Source organism: Schistocerca piceifrons, chromosome 1 (assembly GCF_021461385.2).
Source record: "Schistocerca piceifrons isolate TAMUIC-IGC-003096 chromosome 1, iqSchPice1.1, whole genome shotgun sequence".
NCBI lineage: Eukaryota > Metazoa > Arthropoda > Insecta > Orthoptera > Acrididae > Schistocerca > Schistocerca piceifrons.
The window spans coordinates 869,755,303-869,781,664 of NC_060138.1; the positions used below are offsets into that span (position 1 = coordinate 869,755,303).

The 26,362-nt window shown below is 40.4% G+C and overlaps 1 protein-coding gene across 1 annotated transcript in view; it reads left to right on the forward strand.

Annotated features, from left to right (window-relative positions):
- Nucleotides 1-26,362, forward strand: part of LOC124710239 (mitochondrial sodium/calcium exchanger protein-like) — a 99,904-nt gene that overhangs the window by 70,414 nt on the left and 3,128 nt on the right. Inside the window, exon 6 of the mRNA XM_047240908.1 lies at nt 18,651-18,767. Within this exon, the coding sequence (XP_047096864.1) occupies nt 18,651-18,767 (117 nt within the window). The remainder of the gene's footprint in view (nt 1-18,650; nt 18,768-26,362) is intronic.

Below are 26,362 nucleotides of genomic sequence, written 5' to 3' on the forward strand. Positions count from 1 at the left end.
TGTGTATACTTGGGTTTTAATTTGTTATTTATGTGACTACCATAATCATCTAATGCAACCTTAAACTGACATCATTAACACAGTAATAATGCAGGGGTGGGTTCCTCATAGACTTGGTACATATTTGTTGTAGTGTGCTATTTGTTTAATGTGGGATATCATTTTATTTGTTTAAATATTCCATGGTGTTTAATTTTTAATGTGGGATATTAGTGTGCTTGCTTAAATATCACACTGTGCTAGTCATAAACATGAGATATCGATGTAATTGTTTAAATATCTTCCTGTGCCAGTTCTTTAATGCGTGATTTTAATGTATTTAAATATTGCACTGTGCTAACTGTTTAATGTGACTTCATACTTGTATTTGTATAAATGTCACTGTGTTGTAATTGTTACATATTTAAAATCATATATTTATATAATAGAGGGAAACATTCCACGTGGGAAAAATATATCTAAAAACAAAGATGATGTGACTTACCAAATGAAAGCACTGGCAGGTTGATAGACACACAAACAAACACACACACACACACACACACACACAAAAAAAACACAAACAAACAAACATACACACAAAATTCAATTTTGTGTGTATGTTTGTGTGTCTATCGACCTGCCAGTGCTTTCATTTGGTAAATCATATATTTGTGTATATAGTTGACTGGAAATGTAGGTATTTGGAGAGAATCAGTACAGTTATATCAAACTGCAAATAGCTATGTGATACGCTCATACTTCAGTGTGCTTATAGAAAATGTCATGCTGTTATTAATTTACAGCAATTCAAACATTCTTCCCAAACTCCATACATGATTGGAACAGGAAGAAACTCTAATAAATGATACAATGGGGTGTACACTGTGCCACGCACCTCATGGTGGTTTGCAGAGTATAGGCATAGATATATATTCATCACAGCTTCGCGATCCACACCAGCATATCTTCCAGTCCCTCACCAGAGGGTGGAGGGATGCTCTGTCCAGCTGCTCAACATATCTGGGCATTGCAGCAGTTCTGTAGTGGGTCGTGAGGGTGAATGCTATGGTGAGTGTTGGTTTTATAGCCAGGTCAAAATCAAAATGTTGATGGAGCACCACCCAAGAACATAAGTAATACTGACTCAGAGATTAGATGTCTGTCTCACTCCTGAAGACATTATTGAAACAATGTTAAAACATCAAACATTTATTTTCCACAGAAGTCAGCAGTTAAGTTACTGACATTCAGGTGGCAAGTGCTGGTGGGACAAGAGGAAGTTGGCTGCCATGGTATGCGCTGATCAGCAGTGGCTCGCTACCAGGCAGTGGCACTATTTCAACTCCATGATGGCACAAGGCCAGTGATCTTTCATACTGGCATGAGACCTCACTCACAGGATACAGTGACAAATATTGAACTATATGAAAAAATAATGTAAATTAGTTACAAACTACAGCATCTACACACTTTGTTAAACACGTAAAAATCACTACAAATATTCGGATTTAGGTTATGACATGTTTGATATGCCTGTTATCATTGGCAATGATGTGGCTCAGATGAATAGTGAAATTCTGCATTACCTGCTGAAGTGCTGGAACATTGATGCTGTTGATGACCTCTTGAAATGCTGTTTTCAGCTCATCAATTGTTTTGGGGTTATAGCCGTACATCTTGTCTTTAATATACCCACATAAAAAGGAGTTGAATGTGTTCAGATCCGGAGAATATGGTGGTCAATTGAGGCCCATGTCAGTGGCCTTAGGGTACCCCAGCGCCAGAATGTGGTCCCCAGAGTGCTCCTCCAGGACATCAAACACTCTCCTGCTTTAATGGGATCAAACTCTGTCTTGCATGAAACCCATCTAGTCAAAATCAGGTTTGCTTTGGATAATGGGGATGAAATTGTCTTCCAAAACTTTCATGTACTGTTCAGTAATCACTGTGCCATCAAGGAATATCACACTGATTATTCCATGACTGGTCACTGCACACCACCCATTGAGGGTGAAGAGACTTTTTGATTGTGAAATGCAGATTCTCAGTCCCCCACATGCACCAGTTTTGCTTAATGATGAACTGATCCAAATGAAAGTGGGCTTCATCACTAAAACAAACCATGCATGCAAACACTAATTTCCATCATGCCCTGTGGTCAACTGTGCAGTTTGAACATCCTAAGGCAAACCACTCAGAAGCTATGACAATTTTATTTCATATGGTTCAATAATTGTCACCCTGTATGGGCTGCACACTGCTTCCAGGAGAAGCTGACAGGGACACCCATGACCTGGTATAAACTGTGCACAGTCTAAATAACCCAGTCCCACTGTCCAATTAAACAGTTGTATTGGTTAACTGACTAAACTTATTTCTTTGACATTTCTGTTTAAAGCAATAGACACAGAAATGATTTGTTCACTTTGTGGGACATACATTGCAGATCAGCAATGCCCACACAAGTTTGTTGATGAAGTTAATAATAAAAAATAAAAGTCATGCTTATCTTAATTATCTTGATGTCATGTTACTGCTCATTGTCCTGAAGTAAATGGGATATGCACTCAGAACAAGAGTCCTTGATTTGTTACATTTCTGAGCAAAATTTACATCCCTGCAGTCGATGTCTCATAACAGTTCATTCTTGAAACAGCTGAGATGATCATCAACGTCTGCTCACATTAGCAAAAATGTATCTGATTTATTTTTTATCAAAATATAGACACTTCAGGTAGGAATATCAACAATGTAGGAAAAAATAGATTGATACTTACTGTAAAGAAGACACTTCAAGTTGCAGACATGCATTATTAAAAGACACTCACATACAACTTTTGACCACAGCTTTTGTCAGTAGAGAGAGAGAGAGAGAGAGAGAGAGAGAGAGAGACACACACACACACACACACACACACACACACACACACACACACACACACACACACACACACACACACCTCACATGTACACGACTCCCGACTTCATCTTGGGCTGGAATGCAATATCATGTGGGATGCAAGCAGCAATCTGGAGGGGGTAGTGAAGGGTAAGGGGATAGTGTATGGATAGTGAGAGAAACAAATGCTGTCTGGTGGAGTCTGCATGGAGTAGACTGCTGACAGGCACAGCATCAGGAGGTTGTGGAGCAGGGGTGTGGTGGAAAAAGGAACAAAAAAGGAGAGGAGTGGGGAGAGACAGGTGGAAGTGTTGGCAGAGGGCTGCAAATAACCAGGGGGGGGGGGGGATGAGAATGGGAAAGAGATGATAGGACTGAGGGGGTGGAATTGTTGGGTGGAGGTAGAGTTTGTGGTGACAGTATGTTAACTGTAGATTAAGGCCAGGATGATTACAGTTGTGGAGAATGTGTTGTTTGGATAACTCCCATTTGTGCAGTTCAGGAAAGCTGGTGGTGGAGGGAAGTATTGCTTGGGTAGTGAAGCAGACATTGAAATCAAGTGTGTCATGTTCAGCTGCATGTTGTGCCACAGGGTAGTCTACTTTTCTCGTGGCATAGTTTGGCAGCGGCCATTCATCCTGGTAGCAACCGATTGGTAGTCATACCAGTATAAAAATCTGTGCAATGATTGCAGCAGAGCTGATAAATGACATGGCTGCTTTCACAGGTTGCCCAGCCCCTGATGGGGTATGATAAAACTGTGACAGGGCTGGAATAGGAAGGGCAGAGTGGGTGGATTGGGCAGGTTTTGCACCTGGATTTTCCACAGGAATATGATCCTTGTGGCAAGGGGTTGGGGCTGGAGTGGCATGGAGATGGACTAGTATGTTGTGGAGATTGAGTGAGTGATGGAACACCATTTTAGGAGGGGTGGGAAGTATTTCAAGTACGATGTCTCTCATTTCAGGGAATGATGATAGGTAGGATGTGGTTCGTTTGTTCCGGTCGAGGGTATATCTGGGTAATGAAGGGGACACTCCTTTTTGGCTGGTTTTCTGGGGTGGTGGGCCAATACAGGTTGTGAGGGGAAATGGCACAGGAGACTTGTTTGTTGACTAGGTCTAGGGCATAGTGCCTATCCGTGAAGGCCATGGTGAGACCCTCAGCATACTGAGCAAGGGAGTTTTTGTCACTGCAGATATACCATCCCTTTGTAGCCAGACTATATAGGAGGGATTTTTTGGTTTGAAAGGAATGACAGCTGTCAAAATGGAGGTACTGTTAATGGTTGATGAGTTTAATGAGGAATGAAGTGCGGATGGAACTGTCAGAGCGGAGGAGGTCAACATTAGGAAGGTGGCATACTGGATTGAGGAGGACCACATTAAGTGAATGGGAGAGAAGGTGTTGAGATTGTGAAGGAATGTAGGTAGGGTGTCCTACCCAAGATACTTCTCAGCCCCCTTAAATGGTGTTCTGTTACCCACCCAATCTCCAAAACATAATAGTCCATCCCTATGCCACTCCCAATCCCAACCTCTTGCTGCAAGGATCTTATCTCTGCAGAAGTCCTAGGTCCAGATCATGAAGATATCATCAGTGAACCTGAACCAGACTAGATATTTGCTGCTTTGGAAGGTTAAGAAGATCTCTCCTAGATGGCCCTATATAAAAAAATAAATTTCACAGACAGGGGCATTTGCATGGCACCATCCTATGCCAACCTTTTTATGGGCTCAGTATGCTGAGGGTTTCATCAAGGCCTTCATATAACAGGCACCATCTCCCAGACCTAGTCCACAAGTAGATCCTCCATGCCATTGTCCCTCACAACCTCAAACCTTCCACAACCCTCAAAACCCAGCCAGAAAGGAGTGTCCCCTTTTTCAGCCAGTACCACCCCAGCCAGGAACAAATGAAACACATCGTTTGCCAGGGCTTTGATTACCTATCATCATGCCCTGAAATGAGGGACATCCTACCCGACATACTTCCCACCCATTCTGCCACTCCCAATCCCAACCCCTTGCCACAAGAACCGTATCCCTGTGGAAGGCCCTGATGCAAAACCTGCCCAATACACCAACACAGCACGTCCTGTTCCATCCCTGTTACAGGTTTTTCCTACTGTGAAAGCAGCCATGTCATTTACCAGCTCTGCTGCAATCGTTGCACAGATTTTTATACTGGTATGACTACCAATCAGTTGTACACCACGATGGACTGCCACTGCCAAACTATGTCCAAGAGCAAAGTAGACTACCCTGCGGCACAACATGCAGCTGTACATCACACACTTGATTTCAATGCTTGCTTCACTACCCGAGCCTTCTGGTTCCTCCCCTCCACCACCAGCTATTCTGAACTGTGCAGATGGAAATTATCCTTACAACACATTTTTCACTACCATACTTATTCTGGTCTCAGCTTACAGTAACCCTGTCCCCACACCCTCCACTCAACAGTTTCCTCCCCCTCTGTCATCTGCTCCCCATTCTCATCCCCCACCCTGTTTATTTGTAGCCCTCTGACAATGCATCCATCTGTCTCTCCCCACTCCTTTCCATTTTTGTTCCTTTTTCCCCACTTCCCTGCTCCACAACCTCCTGATGCCGTGCCTGTCGGCAGTCTAGTCCCTGCACATACTACCAGACAGCATTCATATCTCTTCCCACCCGAAACTACTATCCCTTCCCCTTCCACTTCCCCACTCCCTCCATGTTGCTGCTTTTATCCCTCATGATGCTGCACTCTGGCCCGAGATGCTGGAGTTGGCAGTCGTGTGTGTGTGTGTGTGTGTGTGTGTGTGTGTGTGTGTGTGTGTGTGTGTGTCTCTCTTTACTGATGAAGGCTGTGGCCAGAAGCTATATGTGACCGTCTTTTAATCATGCCTGTCTGCAACTTGACATGTTTTCTTTATAGTACGTAGCAATCTATCTTTTCCTACATTGTTGATTTATTTTTTAAATGAAATGCTTCTTAATATCACTGTCATATATTTCACATGATCAAATTCAGAACATATCTTCAGTGGGTTAACTTTTTATTCATCTTTGAAACTTTACTAAATGTGTTACATTATTGCAGTGAAGACAAGCCCCAGACTTGCCTCCCCACTTCCATCCACAATCAACACTAGAAACAGATTTCCTTATGACTCAACTACAACATTATGACTTCTCTATGTGCAAATGTCAGAGAGTAATATGAAGCAAAGACAAAAATGTTGCATTTCAACAGATTGCTTACTTTGATTAATATCAATATAGTTCAACTGGAACGATGTTTACATAGAAATTATTATTTAACTATGAGCACATTTTGTAAAATATAATTTGTTGGGTAATTTTTAAATGTACTTTTATTACAGATTTTTTAAATTTGTGTTTCCTTAGAATAAGTTCAGCTCTGATACCTGGTGTAGGAGGCAAGGCAGATTAGACAAGATAATTGTTTTCAGCAAACAGGCAAAAATATGTAGGAAAAGGCTTTTAAAATATAGAGAAAATAATACAAAATGATAAATGAAATTTTAGTTATAAGTCCTTGAACATCAAAACGGATCTGCAAACTCAGCTAGAGAAAAAACTGATTCCAACCAATTCAGAGAATGTATGTTTTATAAATGCTAAAAACATCACAAGGACAAGTATTGTACTGAGATGTTCATTAGGCACAGCTGTATCAGTATCTACTGTTGCACAGGTGTTATCAAAGTATAGGTTCATTTCAGTACAAAAGACAGCTACCAACACCATAGTCACCCCTCAGGAGCAGGTAGTGGGCAGCCTTGTTGGCTTGTCCCTCAGGATGACGGAAGAGCAGCTGCATGTCTGTCGATGGAAGCACACACACTTAGGGAAGAAGGCAGCAGGGTTAGACTTCCTGTCCCATACGAGTTCATAGACAGCCAGATGAGGAGACAGCAGACCAGCATTGATTCCTTCTCAAAGCTGCTTGGCTTCAACTGAACACACTTCCACTGGAAATGAGCAATATTTATGCGAGGCTGGTCAACATTCATCGTGATACTGTGAGGTGGCAGTCACATCACTTGGCCTGCTTTTCTCATCTGGTCAGCTCTCTTGGTTACTTCAAGATATCACAGCTTTACTTTTAAGAAATCAAACAATGGAAAATCCAGGATGGAATGTAACAATCCTAAGGAGGAGAGTTGCTACTCACCATATAGCGGAGATTCTGAGTCATGATAGGCACAATAAAAAAACTCAGTTCACTCATCCATCCAACCGTGATCCAACCCCACTGCCTTCAAATCACCCCCTGTTAACTTTCCAGAATTTCTTATCCTTGAATCTTGCCTCACCGTCATTCCCTAAATTCTTCAACATTCATACTAACCTTACATCCGCAGAAAGAACTGCAGTCCCCCATCTAAAAACTGATCCTGATCTTATAATCCTACCTGCAGACAAAGGCTCCACCACCGCTGTTTTGAACTGCAAGGATTACGTGGCAGAAGGACTCCATCAGCTGTCAGATGCTTCCACCTACAAACCATGCCACAGTGATCCCATTCCAGCCATCCATCAGGATCTCTAGTCACTACTCAAATCCGTAGGCTCATCCCAGAACCTCTCCCCAGAGTCCATTTCTCTACTTACCCCTACCACTCCCCACACTCGCACCTTCTGCATGCTTCCTAAAATCCATAAACCCAACCACCCAGGATGCCCAATTGTGGCCATTACTGTGCCCCCACTGAGAGAATCTCTGCTCTCATAGACCAACACATTCAACCTCATCTGGCCGTTACTGTGCCCCCACTGAGTGAATCTCTGCTCTCATAGACCAACACCTTCAACCTATTACCCAGAACCTATCCTCCTATATGAAAGATACCAACCATTTCCTCGACCGACTCTCCACAGTTCCTTTCCCCTTACCACTTACCACACAGTGCCCTGCTCATCGCTATTGATGCCACCTCCCTGTACACTAACATTCCTAATGCCCATGGCCTTACTGCTATTGAACATTACCTTTCCAGATGCCCTGTGGATTCTGAACCAACAACCAACCTCCTTCCTAGTCTCCATGACCAACAATATCTTCACCCACAATTACTTCTGCTTTGAAGGCTTTATCTACAAACAAATCAGCGGTACGGCTATGGGCACCCGCCTGGCACCATCCTATGCTAACCTATTCATGGACCATCTAGAGTATTCCTTCCTAAAAACCCAGAATCCTAAATCCCTCACCTTGTTCAGATTCATTGTGACATCTTTGCTATCTGGATTGAAGGTGAGGACACCTTATTCACATTCCTCCAGAACCTCAACAATTTCTCTCCCATTTGCTTCACCTGGTCCTACTCAACCCAACAAGCCACCTTCCTAGATGTTGACCTCCACCTCAGAGATGGCTACATCAGTACCTCTGTGCATATCAAACCTACTAACCACCAGCAATACCTCCACTTCAACAGCTGCCACCCATTCCATACCAAGAAGTCCCTTCTGTACAGCCTAGCTACTCGTGGTTGTCACATCTGCAGTGACAAGCAGTCCTTCTCTAAATATACTGAGGGTCTCACTGAAGCCTTCACTGACCATAATTACCCTCCCATCCTTGTACAAAAACAAATCTCCCGTGTCTTATCTTTCCAGTCTCCTACCACCTCCCAAAGTCCCACAGTCCTGCCACAGAGGAGCATTCCCCTCATAACTCAGTACCATCCGGGACTGGAGCAACTGAATTACATTCTCCACCAGGGTTTTGATTATCTCTCGTCATGCCCTGAAATGAGAAATGTCCTACCCACTATTCTTCCCACCCCTCCTAACATGGTATTCCACTGTCCACCAAACCTACACAATAAACTCATCCATCCTTGCACAACCTCTGCTCCCAATCCCTTACCTCATGGCTCATACCCCTGTAATAGATCTAGATGCAAGACCTGTCCCATACATCCTCCAACCATCACCTACTCCAGTCCTGTCACTAGCATCACCTATCCCATCAAATTCTATGTAGACATGACAATCAAGAAGCTGACTGTCTGCATGAACGGCCACCACTGTGGCCAAAAAACAAGTGGACCACCCGGTTGCTGAACACACTGCCAAACATGATACCCCTCATCTCAATGAGTGCTTCACAGCCTGTGCCAAATGGATCCTTCCCACCAACACCAGCTTTCCTGAATTACGCAGGTGGGAACTTTCTCTGCAATGCATCCTACGTTCTCAACCTTCGTTAGTCACTGTCCTCACCCATCCATCCTCATCCCTGTTCCCATTCCAGCACTACACAGCCATCATTTCACCACCACACCGAGTCCTTTAATTTATTTTTATTTTTATTTTGCTCCTTTCCGCTACTTACCCTTTCCTCCCTCCGCACCTTCTCTCCTGCCCTCTATCTAAACTGCAACACTTCACTGTCCGCCACTCCCACCATATTATCCCTCCCCCTCCCCACCCCAGCCACCTCCTTACCCCCACCCAGCCGCCACTCCCATCATGCACTAGTGCTGCTGTTCACAGTGTAGTTTCAGCTCTGTGAGACTGCAGACATGTGTGCAAGTTGCATTTGCATGAGTGTGTGTGTGCGTGAGTGTGTGTGTGTCTACTGCTGCCTTAACAGCCAAAAGCTATGATTGTGTGAATCTTTTTATTGTGCCTATCACGACTGAACATCTCCACTATATGGTGAGTAGCAGCTTTCCTTCTCTGGTATTGTTACTTTTAAGAAACTCTTTCTGCCATGTCAGATATACTGCAAAGCAATTCTTGCACCAGATTTATGCTTTCTTACAACTCTTTGTGTGGTCACCATTATGATAGCATCTCTCTATCACTGTGATGTTATTCTGCTGCCTTGCTGACTTGCTTGCCCACCTCTTATGGTGTGTAGCAATCATTTCTGTGTAAGCTGCATCAGCTGCCCTTCCTTACTGGAATTCCACTGGGCTATTGACATGCTCTGCCCTGCCTACTGTGTTGCTAGGGAAGGTTTCTGAGTTTTTTTCTGGTTGCAACAACTATACTGTTTGGCAGCCCTTGCTCCCCTCACCTTTAAAAATTTGGTCTCTGATTTCTCTGAAGTTTCTCTGAAACAGTCTTGACGCGCATACACAGAATACAGTTATATGCAATGTTACTGATTCTCTCTCATTCTGCCTAACTCAGACTACATGATTAATTGATTATACTCTTAATTCTAAGAAAATTATTTTCTTAAACTCATTCAGGAGAATCATATTCTTATGAAGACATATTTCCTCTAAATTACTGTTGATATACTAATACAATCATCTTTTGCATGCTGCTCACAAAAGTTCTGTAACCCACAATCTCATGTACTCTTCTCACTTAATGATAGTTCATTACTCTATTTCTCTCTTAACAAATTTGTGCTGTCAATAGTTATTTAATTCTCTCAGTTCCACGTATAGATATTACCCAATTAAATCATCAATTACAGAAACCTATAATAAAATTAGAAAAGCTCTTCCCCTCCTGCAAATCATTCCACATCAAATGATTCAACTTAATTATTTCTTGTGTTTGACATCTTTCTTTGCTATCAGGTGGTTTCTTAAGGGGAAAAGGTACCTTGTATCTCTGCCCTGTTAAATAAACTATTTTCAGTGAACCTTTTTTCAGGAAGAGTTAACAGTAGAACACTGAAATATTTTTCACTGAAATGTACAGTATTTGCTAACAATCTGACATGATTTGAAGAATAATGTATTAAAATTGTTGCTTTTTAAAAAAAAGTTTTGATGTTAACCTTTTTTAGACAAATTTTTAAAATATAAGAGATAGGTACATCATAGAACAGCTGTGAGTAGAGTCAGTTCCATTTGATTCTGTGCTCACAGAAGGATTAGTATCAACTAACCTGGAATTACATTACTATCACTAGATAAATGGTTATCAATTTCTTGGGTATTTATAATGTTTATTTTCATTAATTTCTTTCTTCCACATCCTCCAATCTTTTCTTGTAAATGTTTGAGGTGAGTCTCAGCATTTCTTTGCTGAGAAACAGGAAGTACATTTGTTACATTATTACCATAGGAAACAACTGAATGCAAGGCAACAAACAGTTTAGGCAATAGCCAAAAGCTCAAAGCAACAGAAAATAGTGTCCCTAGGTTTATGAATACAAAGAACATAGCAAGATAAGTCACAGACAAAAAGGTCAGAATGTCTCAATCAGCAATTTAAACTGATGTTTAGTACCTTTACATTTTGATTACATCTAAAATACTTTTATATTCACACAGTGCACACACTGAACTATCATAACAACAAATAAAAATATTTTCAAATTTTCAGCTTTTTTGAGGTACATTCTGCTCTTAACCCAAGTTATTATCTGAATCTTTTGTGTTTGGAATAAAAATTTCCCGTATGTTTTCTCAAATGTACAACCTTAAAACTTCATTTGCAGAAAAACTACTTATGGTGCTATCACACTCAACATACTGGAGAGTAGTTCCAGTTATTTCCTTACACACTGATGATGAATTGCAGTGCCATGCTTTTTTATATCTTTCTTTTCAAAACCAACTCCCTCATGCTCTTTGATACTTTTATCATGTGCACTGGATTTTTGTGATGCTGTACACAGTTTATGTTGTTCAACTTTCATGATAATAGATCCTTGTGATGATATAACACTTGCAACTGTCTCCTTTGGCTGAAACTACATCTCCTTAAGTTTGACTGTACATTTAAGAACTATTGCATGACATGTATCCTTATTCTCATTGCCTATAACATTTCAAATATTGCCAAATTTACACTGATCGTTGACTATACATTCCTGAAAGGACACAGTCTTCTTAGCTTGATTCTTTACATTACAAGCATATTTCCTCCTCTCATATAGAGAAGGCAGCACCATCACAAATGCTGAGAAACTTGCATTATTTGGAAATAAATGGGCCTATAAGTCTTCATTATCCAGGACATTTGCAACTCACTTAACATCACCAATGGCATCATATGCGTTCTCAATAGTATCTGTCTGTGCAACACAAAATTCAGTAGCACATGTACTTCTCTGTACATTTGACCCAGCCTCTGTGGCATCAAAACAACACCCATTATCACCCTATGGCACAAATACTACAGCACATAGATCAGTTTCACCCTTGTTGCTAATGATAAAATCATTTACATCCATACTGCATACACTTAATCCATCTGGTATTACAACTACTTCAGACTCTGCATTTTCATAAGATACTGAAGCTGTTTTTTGTTTACAATCCTTTTCTTAACATTCACATTACCAGTACTTCGTGCAGCAAGTAAACTTACAGGAACTTCTACAATCTTTGATTTCTACACCTGTTGGCCCTTGCTTTTCTCCCACAAGTGAATTTTCTCCATAATTCCTCCTGCTTCCTCATAATATTTGCTGTTTGACAAATATAATCAGCATTTTTCTCATAAAAAGCATCTCATTCCTTCTCTCTCTTGTCCATTTCCCCTAGCATAGCAAAAGGCCCATTTTGTTTCTTCTCTGTTATGGCTCTTTTTTCTTTCTAAAGCTGTCATATCTTCATTCACAACCTATACTTACTTAAAAATATTTGCATGGTTCACTTGCAGCTGAGCTATTTGCACTACCAAAGCTCAAAATGCTTTCTGCATTTCTAACATCATTTATCCTCTAACAGTTACATAAAACCCAAAAAACATCGAGAGAGAAAACTAAAGTGATGATGCAAGTGCTCAAGTAAACTGTTAGCACACATTTATGACAGCATAATTTTCCACATAAATGGCTACTATCACTATCTTCTACATCTAAATCTACATTTATACTCCGCAAGCCACCCAATGGTGTGTGGCAGAGGGCACTTTATGTGCCACTGTCATTACCTCCCTTTTCTGTTCCAGTCGCGACTGGTTTGCGGGAAGAACGACTGTCTGAAAGCCTCCGTGCACGCTCGAATCTCTCTAATTTTACATTCGTGATCTCCTTGGGAGGTATAAGTAGGGGGAAGCAATATATTCGATACCTCATCCAGAAACGCACCCTCTCGAAACCTGGCGAGCAAGCTACACCGCAATGCAGAGCGCCTCTCTTGCAGAGTCTGCCACTTGAGTTGCTAAACATTTTTGTAATGCTATCACGGTTACCAATAACCCTGTGACGAAACGCGCCGCTCTTCTTTGGATCTTTTCTATCTCCTCCGTCAACCCGATCTGGTACGGATCCCACACTGATGAGCAATACTCTAGTATAGGTCGAACGAGTGTTTTGTAAGCCACCTCCTTTGTTGATGGACTACAGTTTCTAAGGACTCACCCTATGAATCTCAACCTGGTACCCGCCTTACCAACAATTAATTTTATATGATCATTCCACTTCAAATCGTTCCGCACGCATACTCCCAGATATTTTATAGAAGTAACTGCTACCAGTGTTTGTTCCGCTATCATATAATCATACAATAAAGGATCCTTCTTTCCATGTATTCGCAATACATTACATTCGTCTATGTTAAGGCTCAGTTGCCACTCCCTGCACCAAGTGCCTATCCATTGCAGATCTTCCTGCGTGTCACTACAATTTTGTAATGCTGCAACTTCTCTGTATACTACAGCATCATTGCCCATTGCTTCTCTATGGTCAGCACAGTTAAAAAATAAAAAATAAAGAAATAAAAAAAAACTTCGTATTCATGCTTGCAACTCTGTAGATGATGAGCCATCTCCTTGAAGTATGGCAACAGGGGTGATTCTTCTGTAACTGAAATACAGAGGTGTCAAACCATTCTGACACAAACGGTGGCTGTGAGGGTGGGGCTGTGACGGGTTATAGTTTGAGGTCTTGTCGACATCAGGAGGTCAGCAGAGCACTACCCAGGAATGTAGTAACCCTGACTCAGAAGATTGATGCCTCTCTGATGCCCAAAGGTCTCATTGAACCAATAATAAAACATCAAATTTTTATTGTCCACAAAATAAAACAGTTGAGATATCGACATTCTGGAAGCCATTGCTTGTGGGTCAGGAGGAAGTTGACCACTATGTTATGTGCTCGTCTGCATGGATTTGTTGCTGGGCATTGGCACCAACTCAGCTCCGTTATGAGACAAGGCCAGTGACCTGTCACAGTAACATGAGCCCACACCCACACTGTATGCAGCTGTACACAGCTTCCATAAGATGATGATCAGGGCACACATGACCCCACTGCAGACTGCACACAGAAAAGCTAGCCACCTACAGCAGAGTTTGCCCCAGGGGCAGGTGGTGGGCAGCTGTGTTGGCTCATCCCTCACGATGATAGAAGAGGAGCTGCATGTACCAGGATGGGAACCAGTGACACTCAGGGTGGAAGACAGCAGCAATCATAGCCGCATCCTCCACATTGCCCGCAGCCTGAGGCCATCTTAGTTCTTCCCTTCGACATTAGCATGGATGATGATGCTGTGACTGGCAGCATCATAGCCCCCAAACTGAGATGTTCTGTTCAGTAGGAGCTTGTAGACAGCTATGTGAGTAGATGGCATGCCTGCATTGGTGCTTCCTCCGGGCCAGTCAACTGTAGTCCGAACAGGCAAAACTGATAGAGGAGATGAAAAAGAACCAATGAAGAGCAGCAGATTCATCATAAGATATTTAGTCAGTGTGGTAGCATTACAGAGATGCTCAACAAACTCAAGTGGCAGATGATACAAGGAAGGTGTTGTGCATGATGGAAAGGTTTACTACTGAAAGTTTGAGAGATTACTTTTGGGAAGTCAGACAACACATTAATGCCTACCACATATGTCTCACAGAATGACCACAATGAGAAGATATAAGAAATTAGAGTTAATGCAGAGGCATACCAAAATCATTCTTCCCACCTTCCATTCACAAATGGAACAAGGACGGGGGGATCAGCTAAAGGTACCAGAAGCACCATCTGCCACATACCTTCAGTTAGCTTGCAGAGTATTGATGTATATGTAGAAGTAGAATATCCTTCTACTGGAAATGAGCAACATTTATGCAACTCTTGCTCACATTTCTCATGCTATTGTGAGATGGCAATGACTTCACTTGGTCTGCTTTTTTGTACGATCAACTCTCATGGCCAGTTCAGGATTTCATGACTTTCAGACGCTTTTTCTGCCATGTCAGTATACTGAATAATTACTCTTGCATCCGACTTGCTTCCTTACTCCACTTTGAGCGGTCACCATTATGATGGCATCTCTCTGTCACCATGATGGTACCTGCTGTGTTGCTGGTTTGGGCACCCACCCCTTATGATGTGTAGCAATCACTTTCATATTTGCTACAATATCAGTGATTCTTGCTTGCTGGAATTCCTTGTGGCTTCTGACTTATTCTACCCTGCCTCTTCATCACTAGGGAAGGTTTCTAAAGTTTTTCTGGGTGCACCAAGTATAGTATTCTGCAGTGCTTCAGTTCTGTCACCTGCCATGGAAAGTAAGGAAGCACACCAGAACAACCCTAAAGTGCATGAGGGAGCTCCTGACCTAGCAGCCAGCTCTGCACATTCACAAGGAACATGTTCTGGTGGACATACCCTGTGGTCTGGCTCAATAAAGGGTGCACCAGACACAGTGTGATTCTCTCTCTCTCTCTTCTCTCTCTCTCTCTCTCTCTCTCTCTCTCTCTCTCTCTCTCTCTCTCTCATGCACGCACGCACGCACGCACGCACGCACACACACACACACACACACACACACACACACACACACATGAAATGGGGAGAATTGGGGAAAACTCATCCAGAACCCTAGGTCAGGGGAGACACACTGGATGGGGTGAGGAGGGAAGACTGATTATTGGGGACTGCACCAGATGAGATTTGAAAACCTGAGTGTTTTGAGGTGGATAGGGCAATAAGTAAGACAGATATTACTGACAAAACACCATGCATGAGTTAATAAATGCTGAAAGCTAAGTATATTATATACGGTATGCAGGTGGAGGTGCAGTTTCAGGAACAATAGACAGGTCAGAAAATAAAATGTATATAAAAGTAAATGGGGTTGAAGAAAGGGGTAGTTACTGAAGAGAAATGCCAAGATCAAAGAAATTAAATAAATTAAGACCAAATAGGTGATGAGAACCAAGGACCTGTTGTAACACCAGTTCCCAAATTCAAAGGCCTGAGAAACTGATGTCAGGGGGCAGGGGAAATCCAGATGGCAGGGTGAAACAGGCACCAGAGTCATGACTGTCATGTTGTAGAGCATGATCTGTGACAGTATATTGTATGTTGCCAGCATACACACTCTGAAACATTTGCCCTATGCACCCTCCTACCACCATTCATACCAGACCTGTACACTGTCAAAGGGAGAGCCATCTGTGAAGTTAAACATATCATGTACCAGTTGTTGCATAAACACCATCAGCCTTCTATGTTGGTATGACTACCACTAAATTTATTAGTTAGTATGAATGAACATAGACAGATGATGTACTCTGCCAATGCATAATATCCTATTGCAGAGCATGCTCTACAACATGAAATCCTACATCTACATCGACATCTAACTGCATGCGCCATAAACCACTGTATGATGCATAATGGAGGATACACTTTGCCACTGCTATCATTTCCTTTCCTGTTCCAGTTGCAAATAGAGTGAGGAAAAATGACTATCTATATGCCTCCACATGAGCTCTAATTTCTCATATTTTACCTTTGTGGTCCTTATGCGAAATGTATGTTGGTGGCAGTAGAACAGTTCTGCAATCAGCTTTGAATGCCAGTTGTCTAAATTTTCTCAATAGCATTCCACAAAAAGAATGTCACCTTCTTTCCAGGGATTCCCATTTGAGTGCCTGAAGGATCTCCACAATACTTGCATGTTGTTTGAACCTACTGGTAACAAATCCAGCAGCCCATCACTGAACTTCTTCAATGTCCTTCTTTAATTCCACTTTGTGTGGATCCCAAACACTTGAGCAGTAATCAAGAATAGGTCACACAAGTGCCAGTGATCTCCTTTGCAGGTGAACTTCTCTGTTCCAAAATTCTCCCAATAAACCAGAGTCTTCCATTCACCTTCCCTACCACAATTCCTACATATTCATTTCATTTCATATCACTTTGCAATATTATGACCAGATATTCAAATGATCTGACTGTGTCAAGCAGTAAACTACCAATGCTGTACTTAAACGTTATGGGTTTGTTTTTCATACCCAACCACATTAACTTATATTTTTCTACATTTAGAGCGAGCTGCCAGTCATCACATCAAATAGAAATTTTGTCTAGGTCACCTTGTATTCTCCTACAGTCACTCCTCTTTGATACCTTCCTGTACATCACAGCATCATCAGGAAACAAATTCTGATTGCTGCCCACACTGTCTGCAAGATCATTCATGTATTTGAATGATAACAGCAGTCCTATCACACTTCCTGGGGGCACTCCTGATGATATGTGACCTTGGTACCTGCTTCACAACATGTCCCATCTGGATTCTCCTCTGTGACAACAGTTTCTCAGGACTCAGCAGATGTTACAAATGTCCTTGGTACTCGCCACCCACCTGGGCTTAATTTACATTAATTTCTTCAATCTCAGCATTTGTTTTAAGTAACTGTTCCTTTCTTTCTCCTAATTAGTTTTCTATATATTTTATTTTCTGACCTGTCTATCTTTCCTCACCCTCACCTGTCTACCACATACAATACAGTTAGCTTTCCACCCTTCTCTTGCACAACATTCTATCAGTAATCTGTCTCTTGCTTATTGCCAAATCTTCTACATCTAAGTCCTCTGGTCTTCAAATTTCAACTGGTGCAGTCCTCAACAATCTGTTTTTGCTTCTCATCCCATCTGGTAAGTCTCCCCTAACCTAGGGCTCTTGATCACTTGGCAACTTTTCCCTAATTCTCCCCATTTCGTAAACCTTGCCAGTGCCTTTCCTTCTTTCCTCTTCCTTCTGTTCCAACCCTTCTGTCAGAAGAATGAGTCACTGGCTTTGAAAGCTTGAAAATTTTCTTAACTTTTGTACATGTTTTCTTCTGCTGCCACTTGGTGAGCAGATTTTTGATTTAACTAATTATATTTTCAAGATCATGGCATCTTTGTTTTAGCTTTGCACAATGTCAGCACTGTTTGCTATTGTAGAATAAGGATTTTGCAGCTGTCATCATTAACATTGCAATGGCATCAGTAGACAAGAGACTTTCATAAATATGAGACCTATTTAATATCTCTCATTTATTTAGTGTCAGGATGAGGATCAAGATGTATACACACTACTACTGCTTCACTATCTATGTAATCAAATGTCATAAATTTAGAACTGCATGAGATTAAATTATTTTTAATATAAGCATGTAACTCTACTGTTACTGTTAGAGCTCTACATAATTTTTATCTTGATACCATATTTGTTATTACAGATAATGAATGATACATTACCCATTAGAAGGTAATGTTTAATTTTAGACTGTAGCACTCCTCCTAGAATTCAACTTCTCAGAATGATGATGGTGATTATTATTATTATTATTATTATAGATAGTGAATTTTTACACAATGAGAAAATATAGAATTCTAGGTGATGCTATTTTCATGTTTCTCCATCTCTGCATTTTCTTAGGAACAACAATAATATTATGTTCTACAGTTCAACATACATGTTTGTTCTTTTATAGAACAGTTTACTTACTATAAACTATTTAAATGAAATATTGTGGAATAGAAATAGTTTTTGGCATGTACTATTAGCATTTGTTGTTATGGCAATAGATGATTTACATTTCCTGTTGTGTACTTACAGAACAAATCAGGTCATTTATGGAAAAAGTAGGGAACAATCAAAGTTCTCGGCGCAGTACAAGGCACACACTCCCACCTCCCACACGACAGCGTAAACAGTCCATAAGTACACTAATGGGTGAGTAAAACTAAAATCTCATTTTTTATTTATGGTTTTTATTACCTGTTGAAAAATAATAAATTATTTTGCATTGTAGATGTACAATACAACTTGTGTTACAAGAATTGGTAATCCCATCGAAACAATTCAGGTAATGCATTCAAGTAACAAGGTAAATATTATGCATAGTCATCAAAAAAGTGGAAATTACACTGGAGTACTGGGGTCATAACACTAGTTGATGGACTTCTGCATTTTCAGCAGCTGAAGACTATTGCTATAGGGACAGCAGAATGGATGATTATAAGAATAAAAATTTCCTCGAATGGTTTAAGAAAATTAAGCTGCAGAGTTTTCAAAATTAAGCACCTCTTGTGCCTATAGAACAAACAATTTAGAGCCAGCACATAACACCAGTTTTGCCTTATGCAGTAAGACGTGGACTTATGAGAACCACAGAAAAACTGTGATTTTGCTCAAAAACAGTAGAGACACACATGGCGAAAATTAGCAGAAGTGACAGAAAAATGATCAAACTGGTCAGTAAACAGATAGGAGTGGAAAGTATATGAGGTGCTACCCAAAATATTAGAGAATTTCATTGTAAAAATCAGAAAACCATTTTTACATCCTAAAGTCTTGCATCACCTTCAAAGTTGTCACTTTGAGCGTGCATGCAATGGTCCCAGTGTTGTTCCCATTTTTGGAAGCACCCCTGTAAGTCCGCAGGGTGAAGGGTGTTAGGGATCTGCTGCGATTCCATTTGGATGAGTCGTGTGAAGTTAGCAGCCCTTTTTCGAGAAATATACATTTTTTTCACAGTTCTTATTGGATGTGCCATAGTTTTAGAGTTCTTTGCACAAAATTTGAATAGTTCTGTAAAACTTAGCGAAGAAAACAATAATATTCGAAAAAATTTTCATATCGAAAACATTCTTTGTCAATTTTCGCAAATTGTAAATAAGTACATCAGTTCTGAGCACAGTTCTGAACAGAACTCCAAGAGTTCTATCGAAAATCCAAATAACATTTTTTTGTGGAGCTAATAGTTCACGAGATAATTGCAATTTAAGGAGAAAATCTTTTCACTTACTGTGAAGTTGGCACCCTTTTTTTCCGAAATGTATATTTTTCTGAGTTCTTGATAGACACGCCATAGTTCTAGAGTTATTTGTGCAAAATTTGGATAGTTCTGCAGAATTTAGCGAAGAAGCAACAATACTCAAAAAAATTTTCGTATCGAAAACGTTCTTTGTCAGTTTTCACAGAAATTAAACTTGTACAACAGTTCTGAGGACAGTTCTGAACAGAACCCCAAGAGCTCTATCGAAGATCCCAATAACATTTTTCTATGGCGATAATAGTTTGAGATAAATTGATTTAATGTGGGACACACTTTCTCTACAGAAAATATAAATATATTCATACAACAGTTCTGATGACAGTTCTGGACACCACATGAAGAGTTCTATCGAAAATCCTAGTAGCATTTTTTTGTGCAGGTAACAGTTTAAGAGGTAATTGCAATTTAATTAAGAACTCCATAAGAGCTCTGCTGTGAAGCTGGCACCCTTTTTTTCAGAAATATATATTTTTTCAGGGTTCTTCATAGATAAGTCATAGTTCTAGAGTTCTTTGTACAAAATTGCAATAGTTCTGCAGAATTTAGCGAAGAAAACAACAGTACTCGTAAAAATGTTGTTGTTGTGGTCTTCAGTCCTGAGACTGGTTTGATGCAGCTCTCCATGCTACTCTATCCTGTGCAAGCTTTTTCATCTCCCAGTACCTACTGCAACCTACATCCTTCTGAATCTGCTTAGTGTATTCATCTCTTGGTCTCCCTCTACAATTTTTACCCTCCATGCTGCCCTCCAATACTAAATTGGTGATCCCTTGATGCCTCAGAACATGTCCTACCAACCGATCCCTTCTTCTGGTCAAGTTGTGCCACAAACTTCTCTTCTCCCCAATCCTATTCAATACTTCCTCATTAGTTATGTGATCTACCCATCTAATCTTCAGCATTCTTCTGTAGCACCACATTTCGAAAGCTTCTATTCTCTTCTTGTCCAAACTATTTATCGTCCATGTTTCACTTCCATACATGGCTACACTCCATACGAATACTTTCAGAAATGACTTCCTGACACTTAAATCAATACTGGATGTTAACAAATTTCTCTTCTTCAGAAACGCTTTCCTTGTCATTGCCAGCCTACATTTTATATCCTCTCTACTTCGACCATCATCAGTTATTTTGCTCCCCAAATAGCAAAACTCCTTTACTACTTTAAGTGCCTCATTTCCTAATCTAATTCCCTCAGCATCACCCGACTTAATTAGACTACATTCCATTATCCTTGTTTTGCTTTTGTTGATGTTCATCTTATATCCTCCTTTCAAGACACTGACCATTCCATTCAACTGCTCTTCCAAGTCCTCTGACAGAATTACAATGTCATCGGCGAACCTCAAAGTTTTTATTTCTTCTCCATGAATTTTAATACCTACTCTGAATTTTTCTTTTGTTTCCTTTACTGCTTGCTCAATATACAGATTGAACAACATCGGGGAGAGGCTACAACCCTGTCTTACTCCCTTCCCAACCACTGCTTCCCTTTCATGTCCCTCGACTCTTAAAACTGCCATCTGGTTTCTCTACAAATTGTAAATAGCCTTTCGCTCCCTGTATTTTACCCCTGCCACCTTTAGAATTTGAAAGAGAGTATTCCAGTCAACATTGTCAAAAGCTTTCTCTAAGTCTACAAATGCTAGAAACGTAGGTTTGCCTTTCCTTAATCTTTCTTCTAAGATAAGTTGTAAGGTCAGTATTGCCTCACGTGTTCCAGTGTTTCTACGGAATCCAAACTGATCTTCCCCGAGGTTGGCTTCTACTAGTTTTTCCATTCGTCTGTAAAGAATTCGTGTTAGTATTTTGCAGCTGTGACTTATTAAGCTAATAGTTCGGTAATTTTCACATCTGTCAACACCTGCTTTCTTTGGGATTGGAATTATTATATTCTTCTTGAAGTCTGAGGGTATTTCGCCTGTTTCATACATCTTGCTCACCACATGGTAGAGTTTTGTCAGGACTGGCTCTCCCACGGCCGTCAGTAGTTCCAATGGAATATTGTCTACTCCGGGGGCCTTGTTTCGACTCAGGTCTTTCAGTACTTTGTCAAACTCTTCACACAGTATCATATCTCCCATATCATCTTCATCTACATTCTCTTCCATTTCCTTAATATTGTTCTCAAGAACATCGCCCTTGTATAGACCCTCTATATACTCCTTCCACCTTTCTGCTTTCCCTTCTTTGCTTAGAACTGGGTTTCCATCTGAGCTCTTGATATTCATACAAGTCGTTCTCTTATCTCCAAAGGTCTCTTTAATTTTCCTGTAGGTGGTATCTATCTTACCCCTAGTGAGATAGGCCTCTACATCCTTACATTTGTCCTCTAGCCATCCCTGCTTAGCCATTTTGCACTTCCTGTCGATCTCATTTTTGAGACGTTTGTATTCCTTTTTGCCTGTTTCACTTACTGCATTTTTATATTTTCTCCTTTCATCAATTAAATTCAATATTTCTTCTGTTACCCAAGGATTTCTACTAGCCCTCGTCTTTTTACCTACTTGATCCTCTGCTGCCTTCACTACTTCATCCCTCAAAGCTACCCATTCTTCTTATACTGTATTTATTTCCCCCATTCCTGTCAATTGCTCCCTTATGCTCTCCCTGAATCTCTGTACAACCTCTGGTTCTTTTAGTTTATCCAGGTCCCATCTCCTTAAATTCCCACCTTTTTGCAGTTTCTTCAGTTTTAATCTACAGGTCATAACCAATAGATTGTGGTCAGAGTCCACATCTGCCCCTGGAAATGTCTTACAATTTAAAACCTGGTTCCTAAATCTCTGTCTTACCATTATATAATCTATCTGATACCTTTTAGTATCTCCAGGGTTCTTCCATGTATACAACCTTCTTTCATGATTCTTAAACCAAGTGTTAGTTATGATTATGTTGTGCTCTGTGCAAAATTCGACCAGGCGGCTTCCTCTTTCATTTCTGTCCCCCAATCCATATTCACCTACTATGTTTCCTTCTCTCCCATTTCCTACACTCGAATTCCAGTCACCCATGACTATTAAATTTTCGTCTCCCTTCACAATCTGAATAATTTCTTTTATTTCATCATACATTTCTTCAATTTCTTCATCATCTGCAGAGCTAGTTGGCATATAAACTTGTACTACTGTAGTAGGCGTGGGCTTCGTATCTATCTTGGCCACAATAATGCGTTCACTATGCTGTTTGTAGTAGCTTACTCGCATTCCTATTTTCCTATTCATTATTAAACCTACTCCTGCATTACCCCTATTTGATTTTGTATTTATAACCCTGTACTCACCTGACCAGAAGTCTCGTAAAAATTGTGGTATAGAAACCATTTTTTGTCGATTTTCACAAAAAAGTAAATTCATACAACAGTTCTGAACAGAGCCCCAATAGTAGGCTACTATCGAAAATCCAAATAACATTTTTTTGTGCTGCTAATAGTTTTGCGAGATTATTGCAATTTAAGGAGAAAATCTTTTCACTTACTGTGAAGTTGGCAACCTTTTTTTCAGAAATGTATATTTTTTCAGAGTTCTTGATAGGTATGGCATAGTTCTAGAGTTCTTTGTACAAAATTTGAATAGTTCTGCAGAATACAGTGAAGAAAACAACAATGTATAACATAGCTGATTCAGGAACCCTTTCCTTCTGATACAATTCTTACTGTTGCCACAATAAATCACTTGTGCATAGATTCCAACCGTACTAATCATTACAAAAATATAACCATTGACCAGCGGCGCACATTTCTTGCTGCATTGTACAAAGCATTCAGCTTATCCGCTGTGAAAATACCACACTTAACGCTATTGTAACATTTTCGATGGATGGCTTCCATTTATCCACAGTGTCAGCATCTATCGAATTATCTTCATGCAAACGAGGTGCCAGGATCACACACTTCCCCATTTTAGGTACGGAGGAAACTAGAGCTCAGTCTTATGGAAGCCAAGAAAGGAACTGTGGGCAGCCCTTCTTTAACTGATAGCAAACAATAGAGAAATCTCACGGTTGTTTTTCATCATCGTGGCAACAAAAGAAAAATTCTCCCTTCATAGCTATATTATCATTCCAGTACTAGTAAACCAGTTGTCCGCTTTCACATTTCGACCTGACCGATATATAGGTTTACACAATCACAGAACAACATCAAAATGTTTATTGCTCAGTTGGTGATTCCTTCTGGTTGCAACACAGCGTATATTTCCAAATTGTACAGGTAAAATACTTAAGAATCCACAAAAGCATAGATTTTAAATCCATACTTGTTTGTTTTCATAGGTACATATTGGCGAAAACTGTACCTACCTTCCACAGAATCCTTCCAGTTTCTTGTCTACTGTAACATTTTCTCCAAGGTTATAAGATTTCTGGTAGTTGCGTACAAACACAGTAAATATTTCCCGAATTGCTGTTAGCTTGTCTAATTGTCTCCTTTCATCACGAATAGTGCGACTGTAAAATCTAAGGCACTCCACAATAAATTTGAAACGTCTTATGTTCATTTGGGAGGTGAAATTTTTCAGTGCCATCCCCATCAGTTCCACACAGATCTTTCAGGCTTTATCTGTTGCTTTTGATAACAACAATTGAAAACAAGAGACTGATTCAGGCTTTCAGTTAAATAACACCTATTGATTTTACCCGTCTCTCACGCTGAAATGAAGCTTTAATGCTCTCAAAATGCTGATTGAAATACAAAACTACAATAGAGAAATATCATCTATGAAGCAATTACAGCATCACAAAGGCTACTTTGGCTGCACCTATCGGTCCAGGGAAATTTCGAATAATATTATCCTCTTCGAACTATATGCTTTGGATTTCTTCAGCATGATCAAGTACATCCCACTTAAATTAATAAAATTCCTATAAAATAACGCAACCAGGCACAGTGTATTAATTTGATATTTAAAGTTCAGACAGCGGGCACTAACGGTTAAACAGTTCAATAAGAATTTAAGTGCATTTTACATTCTGGATTAGCTTTGTACTTCTTACTACGTTGATAAACAAATAAATTAATTGCTGAAATGAAATACGAAAGGGCACAGTGGATAAAAATGAGCAATCGGCTCATATCTCATCAAGAGAGGATTAGCGTCGATACTGAATCATATAACAATGAAAGCATACAGAGAAAGGAAGCTATAACGAGAAGGCGCCAGTGCTACTGGTTGTTGACAAGTAATTTACAGAATCACACAACAATGAAAAGCATACGGAGAATGGAAGCTATTAACGAGAAAGCGCCAATACTGCAAATTGTTGAAAAGTAATTTACAGAAAATTTCGACATGTATCAATGTGAACAGATGGGGCCGTTGGAAGGATAATGAAAACTATGACACGTCCCTGAGACTCCTCAAGACCAAAAAATAATAAACAAAGCACAGCAACAGTGCAAAAGTCGTGGCACTACGTCTGGAAACAATGAACACGTGAAATGCGTCTTTTAAACAATCGGCAAGTGACGTCAGCGTAGCAGTTACAATAGAGGTAGCATCAAAGCTTCTCGCGGTAGCATCAAAGCTAATGACAACAACAGCTGTACTTTTTGGATAACGCGCGCCGCATCGTGTGAAGCCACCCGCCGGCGCTGCATTTCGCTCCTTGATCTGCCCCTAATGACTAAACAACAATACTACTCACACTCATGCGAATAATAATTATGCTCGTTCAGTCAGAGCTCTTGTGCAGTCGGTGCCTGTTGTGCAGTCGGTGCTGTTGTGTAAGTGATATTTATGAACCGTAATACCCATAAAAATGTACAATCTACCAGAATTGAAATGTCTTCTCAGCATGGAGGAATTTAAAGTAATCGATGATAGAGGCATTCAAACTGTCCGATGCCGTGGCCGACATCGGCTCGAAAATGTCTTCAAACATATTTACACAACAATTAAAGAAGATCGTCATGATCTGCTTACTTTTGTTAGAAACACTTTCAGGCTGGAATGTTTCGTCGAAGTAAAAGACGACGACAGCCACGATGAGTCGTGGAATGTTTTTGGTTCTTCATGCAACAAGGACATGACAAAGCAATTCGACTTACCACTGTCAGCAGAAATATGGTCTACCATAAAACCAGCAAAGAGGAAACTTGGAAAGCCTTCAAAACTGGAAATGAGGAAATGGACCGATTTGATGGCTGATAAAATTTATGAACATCACAAAATTCCATGTACCTTTTCATTCAAATACGCGAAAGTGTGTGAAAGTTCAAATTCAAAGGAAGATGTACAGAATGCGGAGCCACTTTCGAAGGGATTTCCCTGAAGATGCAAAAAAGGACAACGACATTATTCTGAACTGCAGACTATTCAAACTTTTCAGACGATAGAAATCTCCTGAAAAGAAGACAACTTCTTGGCACGAGAAGACAACAGGTAGCTGCTAAATTGGTTGATAACAGGATTCCTGCAGCTCTTTGGCGAAATTATGAAGCGAAAAATATGTCTTTCGGAGACATGATTCCTCCAAATTTACCAAATGC